The 20,384-nt window shown below is 34.5% G+C and overlaps 1 protein-coding gene across 1 annotated transcript in view; it reads right to left on the bottom strand.

Moving 5' to 3' along the window:
- BCAS3 (BCAS3 microtubule associated cell migration factor) overlaps positions 1-20,384 on the bottom strand; it is a 557,971-nt gene that overhangs the window by 240,262 nt on the left and 297,325 nt on the right. The window contains exons 22-23 of the mRNA XM_037494441.2: positions 3,120-3,220; positions 604-800 (exon numbers count right to left, since the gene is read on the bottom strand). Coding sequence (XP_037350338.2) covers positions 604-800; positions 3,120-3,220 — 298 coding nt within the window. The remainder of the gene's footprint in view (positions 1-603; positions 801-3,119; positions 3,221-20,384) is intronic.

The following is a 20,384-nucleotide window of genomic DNA, read 5'->3' as shown; positions in this document are numbered from 1 at the left end:
TTACTGTGTAGTAATGTCTTGATATAACAAACTGAACCGCTAAGCAAAGCTGAGACTGTAACAGTAAAAAAAAATCTCAGTTGCATTTATTCAAAGAGCTGGCAATAATAAAAACCATACTTTGTAAACCTTATTATGAAGAATCTTACAAGTAAGGATCAGATAATATACATGAAGAAGATACACACACATATATATGTGCAAATAGAACATTTGATTTTATATTAACACTTTCTCATCAAAAATTTTTTACAGTCTAAAATAAGGAATATGCAGGACTAGGCAGATGAATATAGTTTTAAAAACTAAAAAAAAAACAGTGTATAATCAGACTTTAAGTCCTTAGAAATATGAATAAGGCATCATGAATTTAGATGGCTTAAAAAGTGTTATTTAGGGAATATTAGTCTTAGAGAAATACAATCCAAAATACTTATTGAATAGATCCCACATAAGATCTCCAGAGGTACCAGAATCACAAGCTATAGTGCATTCATTCCTGAATACACTGTGCCCAAAGAGGAAATGTAAACATTACTGAAGATACTCATTCCTAATGAGATTAATCTGGTCAAATCACTCCCTCAGTTTTTTATTTCTTACCTGAGACTGTTGAGATCAAGGTCATCTGTATCAAAATCCAAAAGGGGTTGTGGAGTATCACTTGGACCATGAGACTGCAACACAGATGAACTAGATGATATGACTGTGGTTTGGCCTGAGGGATGGATGGTTTTGAACTGGAACTGTGGACCCATCCACAGACGTCTGTGGGGTCCAGTGTGAGTTACAATTTCTACCTGGAACAGATTAGGTATCATGATTGAAACATGTTATATCTTCCCTTTGAGTCTTTCACAATTCCCTACCCCATCCCATGTCTGAACACCCACATTATATATGTGTATATGTATATATGTACAATATGTACATGAACATATACATACATTTGGTTAGAGTCACAAATGTACACATACACACACACACACACCACATGAGAGTAAAAGGACCAGTTACTGCCCCAAGTAACTAAAAGTCACCTCCTTAGGGACTACCTTTTTCATTCATTCTAGAATATTTACTACTCTATGGGCATGCACTGAATAATACACCTATCAATATACAGAATAAAATTAATTATCTTCACTGAGGATCAAACTTATGAAAAATTTGAAGTTGCTCAAAAGGGAGGAGGGAAAGCTCTGAAACATTTTTCTATATCTGTTTGTTTTCTTCCACAATTAAATATAATATGCAATATAAAATAGATTTCTACTAACCACCAAAATTTACATCAAATGAAGTCTTATATATTCTCTCTCAATGCAGACTTGTCTTCAAAATACTATTACTTAATTAGTATGTCTCCTCAACTACCATTAACACTGGCAAAGGAATTTTAATTGCAGCAAAATAATAACACCAAAATGCCTTATGAATTTCATGCTTCATGGATGGAGTAGGGAATGTTGCCAATATTGTATTAACTATTGTAAAGACAAAGCAGAGAGTAGACACTGGTTAAAACATGAAAATAAACAGATAATTTTACAAATGAATAACTAGAATACTAGAATAAATATGCAAACCCTTGGTGAAAGACTTAATTAATAATGTCATCTGATTCCTAGGTCCTAATGTCTGTGTACATACTTGATAGAACTTCCCATGTGCCTTATGTTGCCCTCAGTTCTTTTACGCTTGATCATATTTCTCTGCTTGTGATGATGAATTCTTAACAAAATATAACTAAAAAGGCTCAGCATGCAGCTCTGTGTGTAAGTCCTGAAGGGCAAAATCATCATGGTCTTGGAACAACATTCATATTCTCACTAGTCACCAGGAGAAAATGACTCAGATTTAGGACAATGATTTCTCATTTAAATAGTTGTATACAGTAATGTAAATTAGGCCACAGAGACAGCGTTCTGTGTTTTTTAAGCTCAAATGCATCAGTGTCACAAAGCCAAGAGGTAAACAGATGCCTGTGCAGTTTCACAGAGGTGATGGCCAGATGTTCCCATTCAATTTCCTGGTGTGTGCAGCACAAACATATTGTGTTCACTTTCACACTGACAGCACACATTACCCCTTTCCCTAATTGAAAAGTTGAAGTGAAAGACCATGGTTTCTTTGCCACCATTCATTTTGTTCTGTTTAGTTTTGAATATTATCAGTGTATCCGCAAGAAAGGATATGGACCTCCATCTGTCAGGAACTGAAACATCGACACCTCCTTCAAGGAGCCTCTCCTGAGTATTTAGGTGTCAAGCAGTGTATGTCACCTGGAATCAACTTGACTCTCCAGTTTCTAGGTGCCCTGGATTTTTTGAGACTACCCTCTGGGAGAAGGCAATGAAACTGTTCCCAGCCCCCATCGAAGCACCTGTCTGATGAAAAGCTGCTGGATTGGTAATCTGAGACAGGTCATTAACCTCCCCAAATGATGTCAGACTTGAAGCAGACATAACAGCATTTGTAATGAAGTCACTTGTAATCTCATCATTTTGAAATCTCCTCAAGTATCTTTTATTTCAAAGCCATGAGATGAAGACAGTTTCACCTGGCAGGGGGAGGAAGGGTCAGTTGAAGCTGTTGTAGGCTGTTTTAGAGACCACTGGAAGCCCCATAAGGCACAATGAGGACATGTGCAGGGTGGAATGCTGCATTTTCCTGATCAAAGCATGGGCCCCATCCTCAGAAGATGTTGGTGTCACAGACCAAATCCAAAAGATTCTTGAATGGCTTCTCTTTTAAAACATGGCCCAATCTTATTTTAATTCAAAGATGCTACATAAAACCCACAGTCCTAAGCAATATAAATGAATTATTTGAAAGATATACATATGCTGTGCCCTCGTATGAAAGTTAATGTGCACACACACACAGACATGTATACATGTATGTGTATTCGTAGACACAGACAGACACACACACACTTGCAACAGTATTATCAGAATGTCTCGATATGTAAATATAATTGGGAAATTCTTGTCTACCATAAAGAATCTAATTCCAAGTATTTTCCAATAAGGGAAATATTTTTAAAATTCAAGAATAAAAACAGGATTTCTGTTTTCTTTCACATAGGTCAGTATCAGAATAACTTCAGAATTTACCTGAGAAAGCCATTCTTCATCTTCCTGTCCACTATGGTCAGAAGCTAAACTGTCATAGGACCCATGCCGAGTAATGGGTCCCGGACTTCCAGGGGGAACCACTGTAATGAGAAGGAAAACATATTTAAACAACATTAATGAATGTAGTGGAGAATGAAATGTGATCACAACCATCCTGGATATAGTGATGATTTATAAGATAAAACATGATATTTAATGCAAAAAGGCAATTCAAATAGAGAATAAAAAAGACTAAAATTCTTAGGAATATAAAAGATCTTCAATTAAAACTGTGCTTTAATATACATACATTTATATATATACTAATATGTTGGATTTTAGTCATGACAAATATGATTGTAACAACTAACTGCATGTTAACGAATACATTCCAGAATAGTAACTGTACTATACACACTAGTGTATTTCTTAGTTTTCAGAATTTAGGACACTGCAATCACTTCTAAGCAACAAATCTGATGGAGTTCCTATAATTTAGGCAGAATTTATTATTTTTTTTCATATTTCAATAGTTTCCCTGATTCTTAAGTGGTATGATATAGAACTAAAATAAATAGTTTGCTTTCTCATACAGAAAGAAACCTATGCTTAGTCAAAGCAATAAAATAATTTTGAAAGTACCACATTGTCTATTTATTGAATTTATTATTTTCATTATAAAACAAACTTTATATTTTCAATCAAGTTTAGGTGCATAGCAAAACTGAGTGTAAGGTATAGATATTTTCAATATACTCTCTACCTCTAAATACCATTTTAGTACTAAGATAAATAAACCAATGCGGTACTTGAGGGAAAAGAGAGAAAGAGAAAACAAAAAGGGATAAAATGTGGTTGAAAATTAAATGGTTAAAAAAGAAATGTGGGGGAAAAAACAGAAAATAATCCTATAATTTCCACCACCATTTTTCTAAATGTACATATTTCTAAATGTACATTTTCCTTAGATGAGATTCCTAAAAATGAAACCAAAGTATATGAATATATTTACTTTTTTTATGCACATTCCCAGAAAGAGTTATAACTTCCACAATTACCTACTGATAATGCTATTCAAACCGCATTCTTGCTTATTAGAATACAGACAAAGATGGGCCTCCCCTGGTGGCACAGCGGTTGAGCACTGGGCTGCGAAGCTGCCCGCAGCCTCTGCAGCACCGGTTCGATCCCCAGCCACTGGCGAGGGTCCCACATGGTGCGACAGACCTCTCCTGTACCCGCTGCTCCCCTCAGCAGTGTACTTTGGTCCTTCTGCCTATTCTGCTCCCTGATCTTGCTCTGGTGAATTCTCTCACCCTCCCGCGCTTCTGACTGTACCCAGTGCTTGTATAAATAAATAAATAAATAAATCTTAAAAAAAAAATACAGACAAAGATGAAGTGAAGTAGAACCTAGAACAAGATTTTAAATAGTACATGCTCAAAAACACCTACCTTGTGGGGAGAGGACAAATAGTACAGGGAGGGAAATCAGCAAATTGTTTGTTGTTTGTCTTTTACAATAAAGGTAGCATCATGTGTTGAAAAGATATTGGAACATTTTAAAAAAGAAAACGAAATTATACTCTGTATAACTAGCTGGTCCAAATGTGAATATCAGTAAAAATTTAAGTTCAGTTCTTTATATAGTAAGCATAAGCAAGCACCTACTGCAGAATAAACAGCCTTTAAGTATTAACTGAAAGAAAGGAGGGTTGGATTCTGTACTACATAATATCACCATAATGGCTGCACATGATATAGTATGATATAACATAACATAACATAACATAACATAACATAACATAACATAACATAACATAACATAACATAACATAACATAATATTACATAATATGTCAAGGGTAAATTTAAAAATAACCCAGTAACTAGGACTAGAATGAGAAGCATGATTATATTATAGATGAAACAAGATTAGTCATGAGTTCATCATTGCTTAAACTGGATGACAGGCAATCGAGACTCTTTACACTTTTTTTTTCTAATTTTGTACGTTCCATAGTAAAAAATTAATGACAAGCAAGAAAGCCTCTCTCCTCATCCTCCCAGTCATTATCTGCTTTCCAATGAAAATGGTAAAATAACCATATAAAAATCAAACAACATATCTAAATCCTGAATTGTAAGAACAGTTTGCATATATATTTTCAATAAAATATAGTCTTCTAATTAATAATGTTTTGAACCATTCAGAAGATAGGCAAAACAAAATATAGGTCTGATAGGATATTTTTCAAAATGAAATAAATAGCCATCCTCCCCCTTACATTTCATTATGTTTTAAAATTCCCCTGTTTGAGATAGGAAGAACAGTCCATACTTTCTACCTTAGACAAGCAATAACCTAGCAACACACAATGAAAATAAGAATTCAAAATCGCGATCCTGGGATAAGAATAAAAGACAAGTATGATAAATCAGAGCAAAGCTTCCATGCCATCGATCCAGACTGGACAATCTGGTTATGATTCCTATCTTACACAGGGAAGGGAAATAGGAACATCCCAGCAGGGACAATGAGAATAAAACTGTCCCTAACTCTCCCATCTCATTATTTTATTCTGTAAGCCCTAAAGAATTTAGATGCAACTTTGGAGGGGGTTATAATTGATTGATTGCCCCATATTTGTTAGCATGGAACAATTATTTATAGAAAAATCAAGTTTTTGCATTAACATATATAAATATATCTTGCAAGTCTGTGTTTAGTTGACTGAAATACATACACCATCTATCTAAAGGCTATCTTTTAAATTTACCAACTGTCCTTAGATAACTAATGAGCCTGAGAGAGGAAAGTTATATGTAATTTTGAGGTAAAAAATCTCTGCCAAGTTCTATACTTACCTATAGGAAAGTTACTTAAAACAAGCCTATCCATCTAACTAAAAAGGCTATATTGTCAATTTACTTTAGAGAGTAGAACTTCAAAAGTACTGCCTCTAAATACAGACAATTGATAAGTAGAGATCAACAAGCAAGGGCAAGATGAGCAAATCATTAGGAGGTAACTATAAGCCAGGCTTTGTTTGTACTGTGTTTTCAGGAAAGCAGAGCATGCTTCCAGTGAGTAAATAAAAGACAAAAGCGGGGGTGGGGGGGTGGGGCAGGAATCACTAGAGTGTACTTGGTGACTTACAATATATGTGTTTCCAGATATATATTTTTATATTTTAATGTGTGTTCATATATAAAGCAAACAAAAATAAATTTGCTTCAGTACCAACCTCTGCAAATTTGTCCTGTTAATCTATATAAATCCCTAAAACTTTCAAGTCAGTAGAACAAATAAAGTAAAATTATGCACAGAAAGATTAAATGATTCATTGATAATTTTCCTAAGTCTGAATCCCACATAATGAAATTTTCATATCCCAAAATGGAAAATGTCAATTTATAATATAATTTCTCAAATCCATAACTAGTTTGCATGAGTACCCTGGATTTGAATTTTTGGATATCTCTGCAATATGATATACAGACCAATGGCTATAAGATTTTTGCAAATTACTCTTGACAAGTAAGTTATTTATAAGTTAGACAAAGTTAAAACTAGTGCTTTAGATAATGCTAAAGTATAGGTACAAAGTATTAGTACAATAATGCTTAAACTAAAGAAGTATAAATAATATATCAATAGACATCTAAAGTGACATGCAGAAGTCTCCTTTTTAACAATGGTTAATGGAATAAATAGAGGTTAATAATTGGGAGGGAGAAGGGTCCAAACAGGGGAAGGAAGAGCACAGGGAGGACAGAAAGGATCAGAGGTGCTCTCGAGGTGAGAGAACTACTGGAGCTACCCCTGAGGGAAGAAATCAAATACTGCCCAAAAATTGACAACAATGTAAGCAAATAAATAAATGTAACAGTAAATAAATAAATTTTAAAAATCAAGCTCTGATAATTATTCAGAAAATACAGACTAATAATTATAGGTTAGGGTATGAAGGATTAATTCAAGGTCTATTAATGAGTTATTGCTAATTCTGATGAAATTTAAATCTTCTAATATTTCATGGTGTTTTCACCCAAAGTGTATCAGTATATTCTCATTCCCAAGAACAAACTCTTTCGAAAATATCCAAAAAGTAAAATATTCAAAAAGCTAGATTTCAATAAACTAAATCATGTATAAAATGTCCACTCTTTCAGTTAGAGAACAGAAGATAAGTTTTTATAAAGTATTTGAATATGCCTTATAGCAGGGCAAGTTTATTACTTGTGTTTTGAGGTGTTTTAAATATATAGGAATAAACACAGACTAGGTGTTCCTTCAATAGAAAAAAAATAAAAGGTATAATTATTTGCTCCCAGCACTATCTGCGCTTAAAGCAATGAAAGAAAAAAGATTTTGACAATGCATACAAAAATTAATACTAAGCACACACAAGTTATAAGCATTCTTTTTACATAAACACAAAGCATAATACTGAACATTAAGCAGTATTTCTTTATAAAAAAAAACAAAGGGAAAATCTATTGGTTCTGTTCTTATTCTATTCCCTCCTACACTTCTTGAACTCCCAGTAATAAATTCTTATAGCTGGAGCTCTGGAAGCTTCAGAGGACACAGCTAATCAACTACAGGTTCTGCTGCTAGTGAACTCATGCTCCAAATTTTAGAAGATGTTGAAAAGCTGTTCTACTCCCTGAAATGTGTCTCAATGCCATTGAAAATAGGCAAACCTATTTCTCAAATAAGGGGGAGGGGGAAGTACCAACCCAAATGGGTCAGATCATTATCAGACACAGCTAGTGGCTTTAGTTTCTGCTGAAAAAGTAACAGATGGTGAATATAGAAAGAAACTTAAAAACTTTTAATATGAAAAACAAAGATGGATCCAAAGATTTTTACTGAAGAAATGAGTGTGAGCTGGGTCATACTGGCAGCTGGGTTTTATGTGGGCAGTGATATAAAGTATTCTTCAATACTTCAATACTTCATCATCTTAAATACTTCAATATTTAAGAGCAGACACAACGTTTTGTTGACCCTTCTCTTTACCATCACCACAAACATTAAAGCCCTTACCATACCGAAGGGTTTCATGGCATCCTGAGAGGTGAATAATGCTTTGCCTGCATTATTCAGTGCTTTAGGTTATTTAGGGAAACAACATTCCTTTTTCTGGCAACAGAGAAATTTGTGAGCTAAATGACATCATGCTGCCTTGAATGAAACAGCTCAGGCTCAAAGTTCACCCAAAGGCCAATAGTGATAAACTCTCATCCAAGGACAAACTTCAATATATTTTTTGGTACTTATTAAAAACAGCATTTATATGTAACAGCCATATAATAAGAGAGGGAGGGCTCTCTCTGTTTCTGATCAGAAAGCACTCACAATCTGAGGAATAAGTTCTTCTTGGGGATGTAGTTTCTTAGTACAGAAACAAAATAGAATGGCTCAAAAGACAATCAATCTGAAAGTAAAATGGTGTAAAGGTTTTCCAATGAATGAACAATTCACAAAAGAGGAAATATATATATGTAACTAAATACTTGAAATCAGAGAGTTGCAAACTTAAACAAGTTGTGCCTTTCTATTATCAACCTGGCAAATCTTAAACCCTGTACTTTTAAAAAATAACTTTTTAGAAAGTGAGAATTCTCTCAGTTCACAAATAACATACCTTACCAAACAGCATGCAAATATACTCTTGCAATAGTTTTTCAAAAAATTTTATTAAAGTTGTGACTCTATTTCAGCTGAAGTCTAGACATATGTTTTCTGCATGATTTCTAAATGTTTCAATTTAAATGTAAAGGGATTCATTGAATCCCATACACAGGATAGCTAAGGACTTAGCACGTATATTACCAGTTGTTCTACTTAATAGGCGCAGTCTCTTGTATCAGTGCAACATCAGCTGAAGTGTTACTATACATAAAGGGGAACAAGCTTTACCTACGTTATATATTAAACGGATCAATGATCTTCCTTGCACCCTGACCCTGTGGTACCATAGATGTTCTCTAATTAATTATTAAAGTTTTCTAACAGTCAGTCATCGTACCTCTCCAATTTCACTTTCCTTTTATTCTACATTCCCAGAAGAACAGTCATCGGCAATATATAATTAGAAAAATGACATATCTTCATTGCCTATGAGATAATAGATTTCGCTGGACTACTGACAACATTCGGGCATCTTCTCTCAGTCCTGCCTTTTCCCCACTACCCTTAGAGTATCAAATAATAGTCCACAGAAGACAAAAACCAAAAAGCTTTCCTTCATTACTTCTGCTGCCATAGTAGTCATCTGACATTTAATGTCTGGACAAAAATTATACCTGGAGGTAGTCTGGAAGGGAGCACAATTTTTTTTTTCTTTTTTGCTTCGCTTCTCAACAACATAACCCTCAATATCATAAAACAGAGAGAAGGAATAAAACATACAAAAGCAGTATAGAGATTCACGCTGTCTCAATATATATGTCACAGCATTGAATAGATAGAAACAGTCTCTTTAAAACATTTGAAATTAAGGTGAAAGTGGAGTTTATTTACCTGAAAAGATGTATGCAATGTCTATTAGGATAACACAAATTCTAATGTTACTCTAGTTTAAAAGTGTTAAAATAAGAGCAAAATAGCTAGAAAAGGCCACCCTCACTATTTTAAAAGATAATATTATGAGTGTATAATATCTTGCTTACACTTCTCAGTAGCAACTTTCTCTTACCACAAGTAATATAATCTACCCAGAAAAATTAAGTCTAAAAGCAAAACTATTGTCAATGATGCTCACATTTATAGAAATGCGGAATACAAAGCATTAGTAATAGCAGTTGTCTCCTAGGGGAGGGTAAGGATGGCAGGGAGGTGACTTACTTTCCACTAACTCGTGTATACCTTTTAAATCATGTATATACCATGTTCCTATTTAAAATGTGTATATACAGAGTTGTGGAATAAGCATAATATAATTGAAGTGGGTAGTGCACTTAATACAAGAAGTTAAGAAAACAAGAAGTTAAAAGAAAAAAGAAAAAAGAAAAAAGAAAAAAGGAAAAAGAAGTTAACAAGAAGTTAAAAAATTAAATGCATATCAGTGGATGATGGAAACCAATTCATGAAATGAAAGATGACCTTATTGCCCACTGCATCATCAGTTTCCTACCTTGTTTTCTTGAGTTTAGTGATATTTTGCTTAAAAAAGAGGGTGAACATGCTTATACACACTCACACACTCTGTATATATTCACTTGTCATTAACACTATTGCTAAATAGAGGACCAACTTTTAGCAACTGTTCTACACCTAGTATTATGTTTTTCTTGAATGAAATGGTAATGCGTTGGATATTAGAAGTTTCATTAGTGTTAATTCTATAGTGACAACTATATTTTCACAGTTAAGTTTATATATTGGATAGATCTCTTTCAGAAATAATTCTTCACTCTATTTTCTTTTTTTAATTAAATTAAATTTAATTTTATATAATTCTTACATCATTTTTCATTTTTGCACAATGTATGCATTTTTGTTTGGTTATATTCCCCATACAATTCCCATCCCCCTTATTTTGACCCTAATCTTTCCTCTCCTCCCTCATCCCGGTGGTGTGTCTCTGGTTTATAGTTGCTTGTTTATTTTGATTTTTTTCTTTATTATAATAACTCTGAAATAAAATATCCTCTGAGAGACTAAGATGAGTACAGGAAATGCAGAACCCATTACATATTGATGTCTTAAAGTTAAGAAATCACCAGAAGATGTGGTACATATACACAATGGAATATTACTCAGCAAACAAAAAAGATAAACTCATTCAATTTGCAGCAACATGGATGGACCTAGAAGGGATCATGCTCAGCGAAATAAGCCAGAAAGAAAAAGAGAAATGCCGGATGGTCTCACTCAGAGCAGGAATTTAGAAAACCTAAATAAGGGACCTGGAAAAAGACTAATTATAATAAAGTAAAAATCAAAATCAACAAGCAATTATAACCAGAGACACACTATGGGGGCAGGGGGAGAGGGATTAGAGTCAAAATAAGGGGGGGGGGGTGGGAATAGTATGGGGACTATAACCAAGATGAAAATGCATACATTGTGCAAAAATGAAAAATGATGTAAAAAATATATAAAATAAAATTTTAAAAAATTAAAAAAAAGAAATGACTGTTTTTTGTCATTAAATTGTGTTCAGAAGTCAGTGCAGCACTCTGTTAAAGGAAGTAACCAGCCAGTGATTACAAGCTTATTGTTTGTGAACCCACCTACAATGGCACAGTTGAAGAGCAAAGAGTCTAATGTACTTAGTGAAGCTTCAACAATAAAATCTGATAAAAATAAAAGGGAGGGAGTTGTTTGTAAATGTAAAAATGGCAAAAATATGTTTTTGCAAAGTTAATGCAGCTTCTCCCATGCTTCACTTATTTAATATCTAGTTACATACTATATAAGTCCAGATCATTATGCAGCAGGAAGAATTAAATACAAATTTTCTCCTGCCTAAGCAAAAGAGGCAAGGCTCTCTTGGCATGGAGAGTTAAAAGCTTTTAGACCTGGAAGACATCAACATTTTCAACCTATACTTAAGAACATAATTTAACATCTTTCCAATCACTCATTAAGGATCCATGATGTATTTCATGCAATGGGAAAACTAAATGTTCGCGATTTCAGCTCCGAATAAATGAGAAAATTCACAGAACCAAGAGGATAGGGCAAGGAGTGAGACAGTGAATACCAGCCCACAGTACTATTAGATTTTTCCTCTTTTCAAATGCGAAAGAACATTTTTCCAAGGCTTATTACTCTCCCCTCAAGTGGCCCACAATGTCAGTCAAAATACTAAAAAGAGCTAGTGCCTTTAATACGTGCCACTGCATCATATATGTAATATAATATTATGGTTTTCAAAACCCTCATCATTAGAGCCATATTAAAGGATTCACAGGTAATAAGATAAAATAGTGGGTGACTTTCTCATGATATTTCCACCCCCATACATTTTAAGGGAACAGAAGAAACAAGAGGGATACACTTAATTGTTGAAACTGGGGAACTGGTAGATTTGTTAAACTATTCACTGTACTTCAACATTTCTATAATAAAAATTCTTTAAAGACTGTGGTGTGTTTGAAAATAATGAAGTAGACATTTCATCTGCAGGCTGACACAGAAACATTTTGATTCTTTTATTGGTTAGATTGAGGTATGTGAGGTATTTGGGACTACTTATGATTTTTTTTACCCAGCACTATATGTGTGAGAATCATCCATGCCAATAAATATAGCTCTATAACATCTTATTTCTGACTTTAACAAATTGAGACAGTGACTCCTTCCCTTTATTTTCTTTTCTCATTTTTCCTGTATACCTGCCTTCATTTTCTTTCTTCCTCTCTAGCTGCTTTTTAAAAGTTTTCTTGAAAATCATCTAATTAAATATTACTTGAATACATATGTATTGTAAACTTTAAGAATATACAATAAAAAATGAAAGGGTCACTGGCATAGAGAACGGTGATTAGAATGATAATCTCAGAAAATCAAATGTTCTTCTGGCATTTCAAAAGTCTTAAGGTTGAGAGTCTTAATCTCCAGAGCAAAGTCTATCAGAATGCATTGCACATTGAGAAAAACTTCACTCCTTAGAAATTACTAAGGGAATCAAGATGCTCAAAGCAGGGCCTCCCTGATGGCTCAGCGGTTGAGCGCTGGGTTGTGAAGCTGCCCGCAGCTTCTGCAGCGCCGGTTCGATACCCGGCTGCTCCCTGGCCCCTGGAGGAGGGTCCCACATGGCGCGCAGACCTCTCCTGCCGCCCGCTGCTCCCCTCAGCAGTGTACTTCGGTCCCTCTGCCTGCTCTGCTCCCCACTCTGGCTCTGGTGAATTCTCTCACCCTCCCGCGTTTCTGACTGTACCCAGTGCTTGTATAAATAAATAAATAAATATTAAAAAAAAAAAAAGATGCTCAAAGCAAATAGATCTACAAGGAATATTTGATTTGTGTCAATATATTAGAAATGCTAAGTAAAATTTCGATGACTCTGAAAATATGTACATTAGGATACAGCCATAGTTGTCCAGATGACAACTTAAGAACAGAAAAGACACGATGTAGTGCAAATGTTTTCTCTCTACTATTTGTTAACAGTAAAGCCTCTTTAGCTGGTAGTATCACCTAATAGTATTCAGAAAGGCAAGAAAAATCTAAAAGGAGAACAAGATACTATTTCTATCAATAACAAGTTTTTTGTTCGTTTGTTTTACTATTGTACCTATTTCTCCCCGCCCCACCCCCAAACTGCTGTTCATTTCTGTACAATATTTGATTTCTCCCCTAAGGTGTAATTCCTATAATTCTCCTGCCATCATAGCACCCATGAACAATCATCACAGTCCCTTGTATTCATCCCTCCTCTGTCTTAATACCTCTCTTCCACCCTCCACGCTGTGTGCCTCAGATCTATGGTTTTTCTACAAGTTAAGTCTTTGTCCTGAACTTTGGATTCACTATGTTCCACCTATAAGTGAAACCATGTGATATTTTCCTTGTTCCTTCTGACTTATTTCATAATTTTTTTTTCTAGTCAAGATAATGTTTGAAGCCTTATATATGAATATTCTCAATTAATATAAAAACAATCCTGAATGATTGGTATTATTAATACATACTTTAAGGAAGCAAAACTAAAGCTCAGGAAGGCTCAGTTATTTGCCCAATCACCCAACTAACAAACAGCAGAAATGGATTTTAGGACTATAGATTCCAAAGACCAAGTCTTTACCTAAGTTCAATTTAAGTTAAAATACTCATAAGAAGCTAGAGATGTTTCTCTTCAGATATCAATATCTCATATATACTCTGTTTTCCCATACCTCTTAGACTTCATATAATCATGTCATCCTCTTAATAAATATCTATATATCCTGATCAGAGCTACTAGTAGTAAAACCATCACACAATGGAGAAAATTTGCTTTGAACAGAGGTCACTTCACAAGGAAGTTATAGACATTCAATGAAGTTTTATATGTACTGAGAGAAACAAAGAAAGTAGTTTGAGTCACAACCTAATATTCACTATAATACCCCTGAGGAATCAGAATATTTCATTTTAGAAAATATTGGTTTGGTTTCATATTTAAAGGTATGCATGACATAAGCATGGAAGGTCGACTGGCACCTGGAAAAGAGACTTAGAAGGCAGCAGAGTGCACAAGAGGGAAAAACCCACCACCCTCGTAACACTGCTTATAAATCACAGCTCTGACCCAGACTTGACATCATATAAGGTTAGTTACTGAAACTCTTTGTGTGCTCATAAAACACAAAGAAAGCATAGTAGAAAAGACAAGAAACTGATGGTATAAAGGCAGTTCAGTGTTTCTTGTCTTTCCAACAAGTTCAACAAAATCACAAGGCCAAATGCCTCCTGTCATATGACATGAGGAGAACAGATTCAAACTGTAGAGAGACAGCTATGGCATTCTCCTACCTCCCTTACGCCTTGATCACTGGGCTGGTCACCTTCACTAAGAAAGATCATGAGAAAAAATCTTTTTCCTAAAAAGGAGAAATTCAGTAATGATAAAAGCTGATCTACCATCAAAGCGAAAGTAAAGGTTTGGAATTAATGTAAACAAACAACTACAAGATGAACAAGTAGAGGTACAAATGAGAATTGAGCAGGGAGACAGAATAACAGTTTTCCTGTCATTCTCAATCTTTTCTGAAATAATAAATAAAAAACTATCATGTAGTCAGGAAATCCTGAAACATATTATACAGCAGAAATTTTTTTTTATAATTTTATAAAAGACAATGGTTAAAAGCACAGGCTTCTATTAATGGTAAAGAGGTGTGGGTAGACATATTAGCAACACTATCATAAAGATTTTTGTTTGGACAAAATCCATGTTTATATGATTATATTTCTTATGGTTGAGAGTGGCTATAATTAATGGATTTCCCTCCTTCTCCTAATGCAGTCATTTGTCAATTCAAACACAGAATTGTCCAATCAATTTTGATGTATTTAGTAAGCAATTTGTCAAATGGTGCTATAATCCAGTTAATATATTAATTCTTGTCAAGCAGAGAGTTCTGACAACTATATGCTTTTCCACAACTACTTTGAAGAGAAAAATCTGTGTTGGTGATTGTTGTGGGGTTAAATCTCTGTTTCCCAATATCTTTGAGCAAGCCACAGATTGTCACTGAGTAGGGATGAAGACCGCTGGAGTGGCAGTTGATTCTTATAAACTAAGTTCCTATAAGTACCAGTGTCTTTCCTATAGAAATATGAAATAAAGAGAGCAACTCAATAAATATCACTAAATGCAAAATAAGTTTCAAAGAGGAACAGGGTTCTACTAATAAAATGTACACAATTTAATCTTAAAACTTACTTTACTAAACATATCCTCCTATTCTCAAAGTTTCTTTATGTGAATTGCTAAAGAGGTGGCTCTTGATATTTTATATTTCCTTTCCCAACAAAAGGTCTGACTCCCATCAGTACAAACAGGCATTGTACTAAGGCAGCAATTAGTTACTGGTTGTCAAGACTACAATGCTTGAAAGTTGACTTTGAGTTTACACCATTTGATACTCTAGAAATGGCAGTTTTCTTACTCTGCAAATATCTTTCTTATACTAGCCACTACACTGTTTCTATCTCTTCTCAAGTCTATCTGCATACTAGGTGATGGAGGAAAAAAAATCACTAGATATGCTGAGTTTTCAAGTAGATGGTCCAAATTTGCATCACAGATGAAATATGAATTATAGTATCCAAGTGGGTCAAATCCTTTCCCAAACATTTCAGTGGTAGATGTAATCACTACCAGTTTTGGCCAAGCAGAGTACTAGCAAGACTGCTTTTAAACAGATAAGCTCTAGCATCACCCTGGGAATGGCTGGTAAACACTTTTCCAAAAAGATGATGGTTCTCCCCTTTCACTATATCTAAATCTAAATTTTTCTTATCAAGGAATGCAAAAGCAGAGATGAAGTCAAATCCTTTCGAAAAACAGAACTGAAAAACAACAGGAAAACTTTTTTTGAGTAAAAAAGTGAAAGAACAAAGAGAGAAAGGAATACAACATTTATACTTCTAGACATCAAATTGCACACAGCCCACTCATGAACACTGCAAGGAGCAAAGAAGGAATAAACAGGCCAGAGTGATTTGGCACAAGGCTGTATATTTAAAAACCTGAAATGTGCACTAGTCCTCCAGACTACCAGACGTCCCATTGTTTCATGTGTCTGCTGAGAAAGGTGCCCTATGTGTCAGAAAAGCACACTGAATATTTTTCAATGACCCAGGGGGCAGAGGTCACTTATTATAAATGGATAATGAGACCTAATGCAGTACTCTGAGTGTGGACAAAGAAAGGGTCTATCCATAGCCCCTGGTGGATTGGTCATTCAGGCTTTTATTTCCTCTATACACTTAATGGAGTCAAACAATTGACAGAAATTCTATAGAGAAGACTGGAACTGAGAGAAACAACTGTATTCTAACTCTGATAGACAGATACAAATAGTGACCCTGAAATGGCGCCAGAACTCCTGTTACCACAGGCATAGCAGACAGCTTTAGCATTCCGCCTAAATTCCCATTTAGTCATTTGTTAGCAATTAACCTTACTGATGGAAGCGATGGCACATCAAACCACAAGCTCCTGCCAATATCAACCCAGTGCATTATCACAGGTAAGCAAATACAGGCAATTCTATTTTCGTTCCTTATTTTTAAAGAAAAAGAACAACCAGATATCCCTGTACTCTCCATTCTATACCCTATTCTATTGACAAAACATACCTTCAGACATATCAATGTCAGAATATAGGAATCTTAAACTCAGGGTGGAGAGAGTACATCAGAAGAGTGGTACACATGGACTAGAGGCTTTAGGACCAACAGATTATTTTCCTTGAATCCATCAAAAGCCACCAATTCCATGGCCGTAGTTTTTCTTCAATGTTCAAAAATCATCCTTATTGATGTATACAAAAGTGTCTCATAGTCAGGGTTCCATGAGAGAAACAGGACCAGCAGGATACACATAAAGAGATTTCTTGCAAGGACTTGGCTCATGCTGTTTAGGGGGGTAGCTAAGTAAGCCCAAAATTCATAGAGAAGCTGTCAGGAAGAACAGGTAGAAACTCCTGGGCAGAAGCTAAAAATGCAGCCCACCTGTGAAATTTCTTTTCTTCCTCAAGGAAACCTCAATCCAGCTTGTGAGGTCATGCAACCAATTGGATCAGGCCCACCCAGATTATCAAGGATACTCTTTACTTAAAGTGCTTATAGATGATGAGTCTACAAAATACTTTCACAGCAACATCTAGACTAATGTTTGATGGAATAACAGGGTATTATAGTCCAGACCAAACTGAAACATAATACTAACACATTAATATATTTTGACAGTATTAGTGGAAAAGACAGGCTATTCTTAACTGTACCTGAAAAAAAGGCAGGTCAAAAAACAACCTGAAGAAACACCAAGGTACTAATATCAGTTACGATTTCTGAACTAAAGTAACCCTTTATAAAACCTTTCCTTTTGTTTCAGTTTGAAGAACAATTGTGACAGGAAGGTGATTTGACATGTAAAACATTTTGTACCAGTTGGTAAATGCTGAAGCAAATGAGTGAAATGACAAGATTTACTTGAGAGTGGAAATTAGGTTGTTATCTGTTGTTGGAACTTTTCAGCAATAAATTACAAAAACCCAATGAACTATTCTGGGGCTGTGAACACATGTAATACCATGGGTATCAGTAAGTAGTCTCTATCCCATAAACATAAAGGGACAGAAGGAAAAAGAATAATTTTCCCCAAACTTTTCAATCCATCGTTCATAAAGTTTATGATTATTGATGGTAATTTTCATTTAACTCTTTAACATATTTTCACTGAACTTAATTGCACAATGTTCCCCAAGTTGGAACATACATATATATAAATGCTAACTTCGGGGTCAAAACATCTCAATCTTTTAGTCTCCTGAAGAAAAACAACATTTCTTTCACTAAAATAATTTCTCTATAGAAAGGCATGTGTCAGTTGATAAATTTAAGTATAAAAAAAGTGAAATTATTAAATGTATTCAATTTGAAGTGTATCTTAAGTATCTCAGATATTCAGACCTAGATAGAGCTACAGGACACACCCAATGGTCAACAATGGACTATAAATACTCTTTAAATAAGTCCTACATTACAAGTTTCCTCTACAAAAGAAAAACATTTCTTTCTTCCCTTTCCACCCTACCCACTCTTGGGCAAATATTTATTATGGACAATGCAAGGAAATATTGTTGAGTACCTCCATCATACTTGGTACATACCACAACAGCGATGCAATCCAGGATGTTAGGCTAAATCAAATGTGCCACTGGAGAGACAGCAGCGCAGAAATTTGCTGCTATTCCAGAGCACTGACAATGATCATGGTAAAGAAGATCAATTTCTCTTTCACTTTTGTATCAATGTGTTCAATATACATCACCATTTTGTTATAAAACCAATAAACACTATACAATAATAAAATATTCTCAAATCACTTCATTCTAAACTCTAAAGTGTGAATTTGTATTATAGGGAAAAATATTTGTTATATCTATTTTCATGATTGTAGCCTGTTTTAGGAACAAACAAACTTGATTTGTTTCTTCCCAGCAGTTTTGGGAATCAAGATCTCTAAAATCTAACCTTCATACTACTGGTTTCTGATTTTTTACATTTTGATATGTAAGATAAATCATACAAACAGCTTAGGGGCTATTGCCTTCATTATATATGCATCTAAAATAAAAAGGCTAGTGAAGTCTAGGATATTAGTAAGACAATACACTTTTTAAAAACAGACATATCAATAGCCAGGACACTGACTTGAAAGGACCCCAGAATTCACTTGGTTCTCATTGGTATAATAAAAACTAAGATTTTTGTCAAAACAACACTAACACTTGAAAGTTAGGTTCCAGTGGGAGCTTTGGAATGATCGATAATGCCTTCTTACATGTTATGCTGTCTAGGGCATCATAAAGGAACCTTATGTCCTCTTCCCTAAACTCACTCTGGGATTAAATTACTTCATGGGCAGATTACTTGTTTCAGGAACGACCTGCCTACCAAATTAGTCTGGGAAGGGATCTCTAATATGTAAATACAGTTATGAAAGTTTTTTTTTTTTCTTTTTTCCTTCTGGCTTGACTTTTTTTTCATCTTTTAAAAAAAATTTTTACATCATCATTCATTTTTAAACAATATTTGCTTTCCCCCACACCCTCAGGTGTAGTCCCCATAAAGTTTCCTTCACCAATGCACCCATGCACCATCACCTCAGTCCCCTTTACAGCTATGAAAGTTTTGAGGTTATTTACAAGAGCTTGCTAAACATTATGTGGGTATACACTGTTGTGCCAAAACAGATACAACATAACACTTACCAATAATTTCTGTCCTACATACATTCTTCATGTTTATTTCACCATGTTTAAATAAATGGCATAACCTATTGCTGAAGCCAGACATACTTTTCTTCTCATTTTTGGTCAGTTAACTCATGCTATCCAAAATCTAATACATGCAACCATCTCAGTTTTTCTGAAATTTAGCTGTTTTTTTTTCATGCTCACTGGAATGGTCTGCAGTAATAATTAACTTCTTCTATGAATTGACTGCTAAACCAATTAATTCATGGTTTTAGCATAGCACTATCACAATGTTTATGGACATTCATACATATGATTATCATTTATATGGTAATGAGGCAAAAGTAAAAGCAGCAGAAACTGACCAGGTTGAGATCAAGATAATACACTGAATTTAAGTATGTGAAGTTTGAAAAATAATTATAATTATATTTTCATTAGTGGCCACATAAGAGACTAGATTTAAATTACCTCCTAAAACAACCAACAGCCTTAAGCAAAAGGCTTTTCTAAACCCTCCATAACAAACTTAAAGCTTAAAAATAACAAAGCTTAAAAGTCAGGACAGAAACAAATTTGTTTTAAGTAATTTGATTGCATTCTAGGAATAAGGGGCAAACCCCACATAAAGAAGCAGGAAAATGTAATCCATATCAAGCCGGAAAAATCAATGAATAGGAAAAACCTAATAAATAAGAGAAAAGAATTAATACAACACTTTTATTACATGAATGTACATACACCAAACACATATATAATGAGAAAGAAAATGAATGACATAAAATTGAAGCAAAATGGAACTTCAAGAAATGAAAAATAAATCTGAAGTG

This window comes from Talpa occidentalis, unplaced genomic scaffold, assembly GCF_014898055.3.
Source record: "Talpa occidentalis isolate TD23 unplaced genomic scaffold, MPIMG_talOcc4v2.1 talOcc4.7, whole genome shotgun sequence".
Taxonomy (NCBI): domain Eukaryota; kingdom Metazoa; phylum Chordata; class Mammalia; order Eulipotyphla; family Talpidae; genus Talpa; species Talpa occidentalis.
Note: the sequence above shows the minus strand (reverse complement) of the source record. Positions and strands in the feature narration are given on the sequence as shown.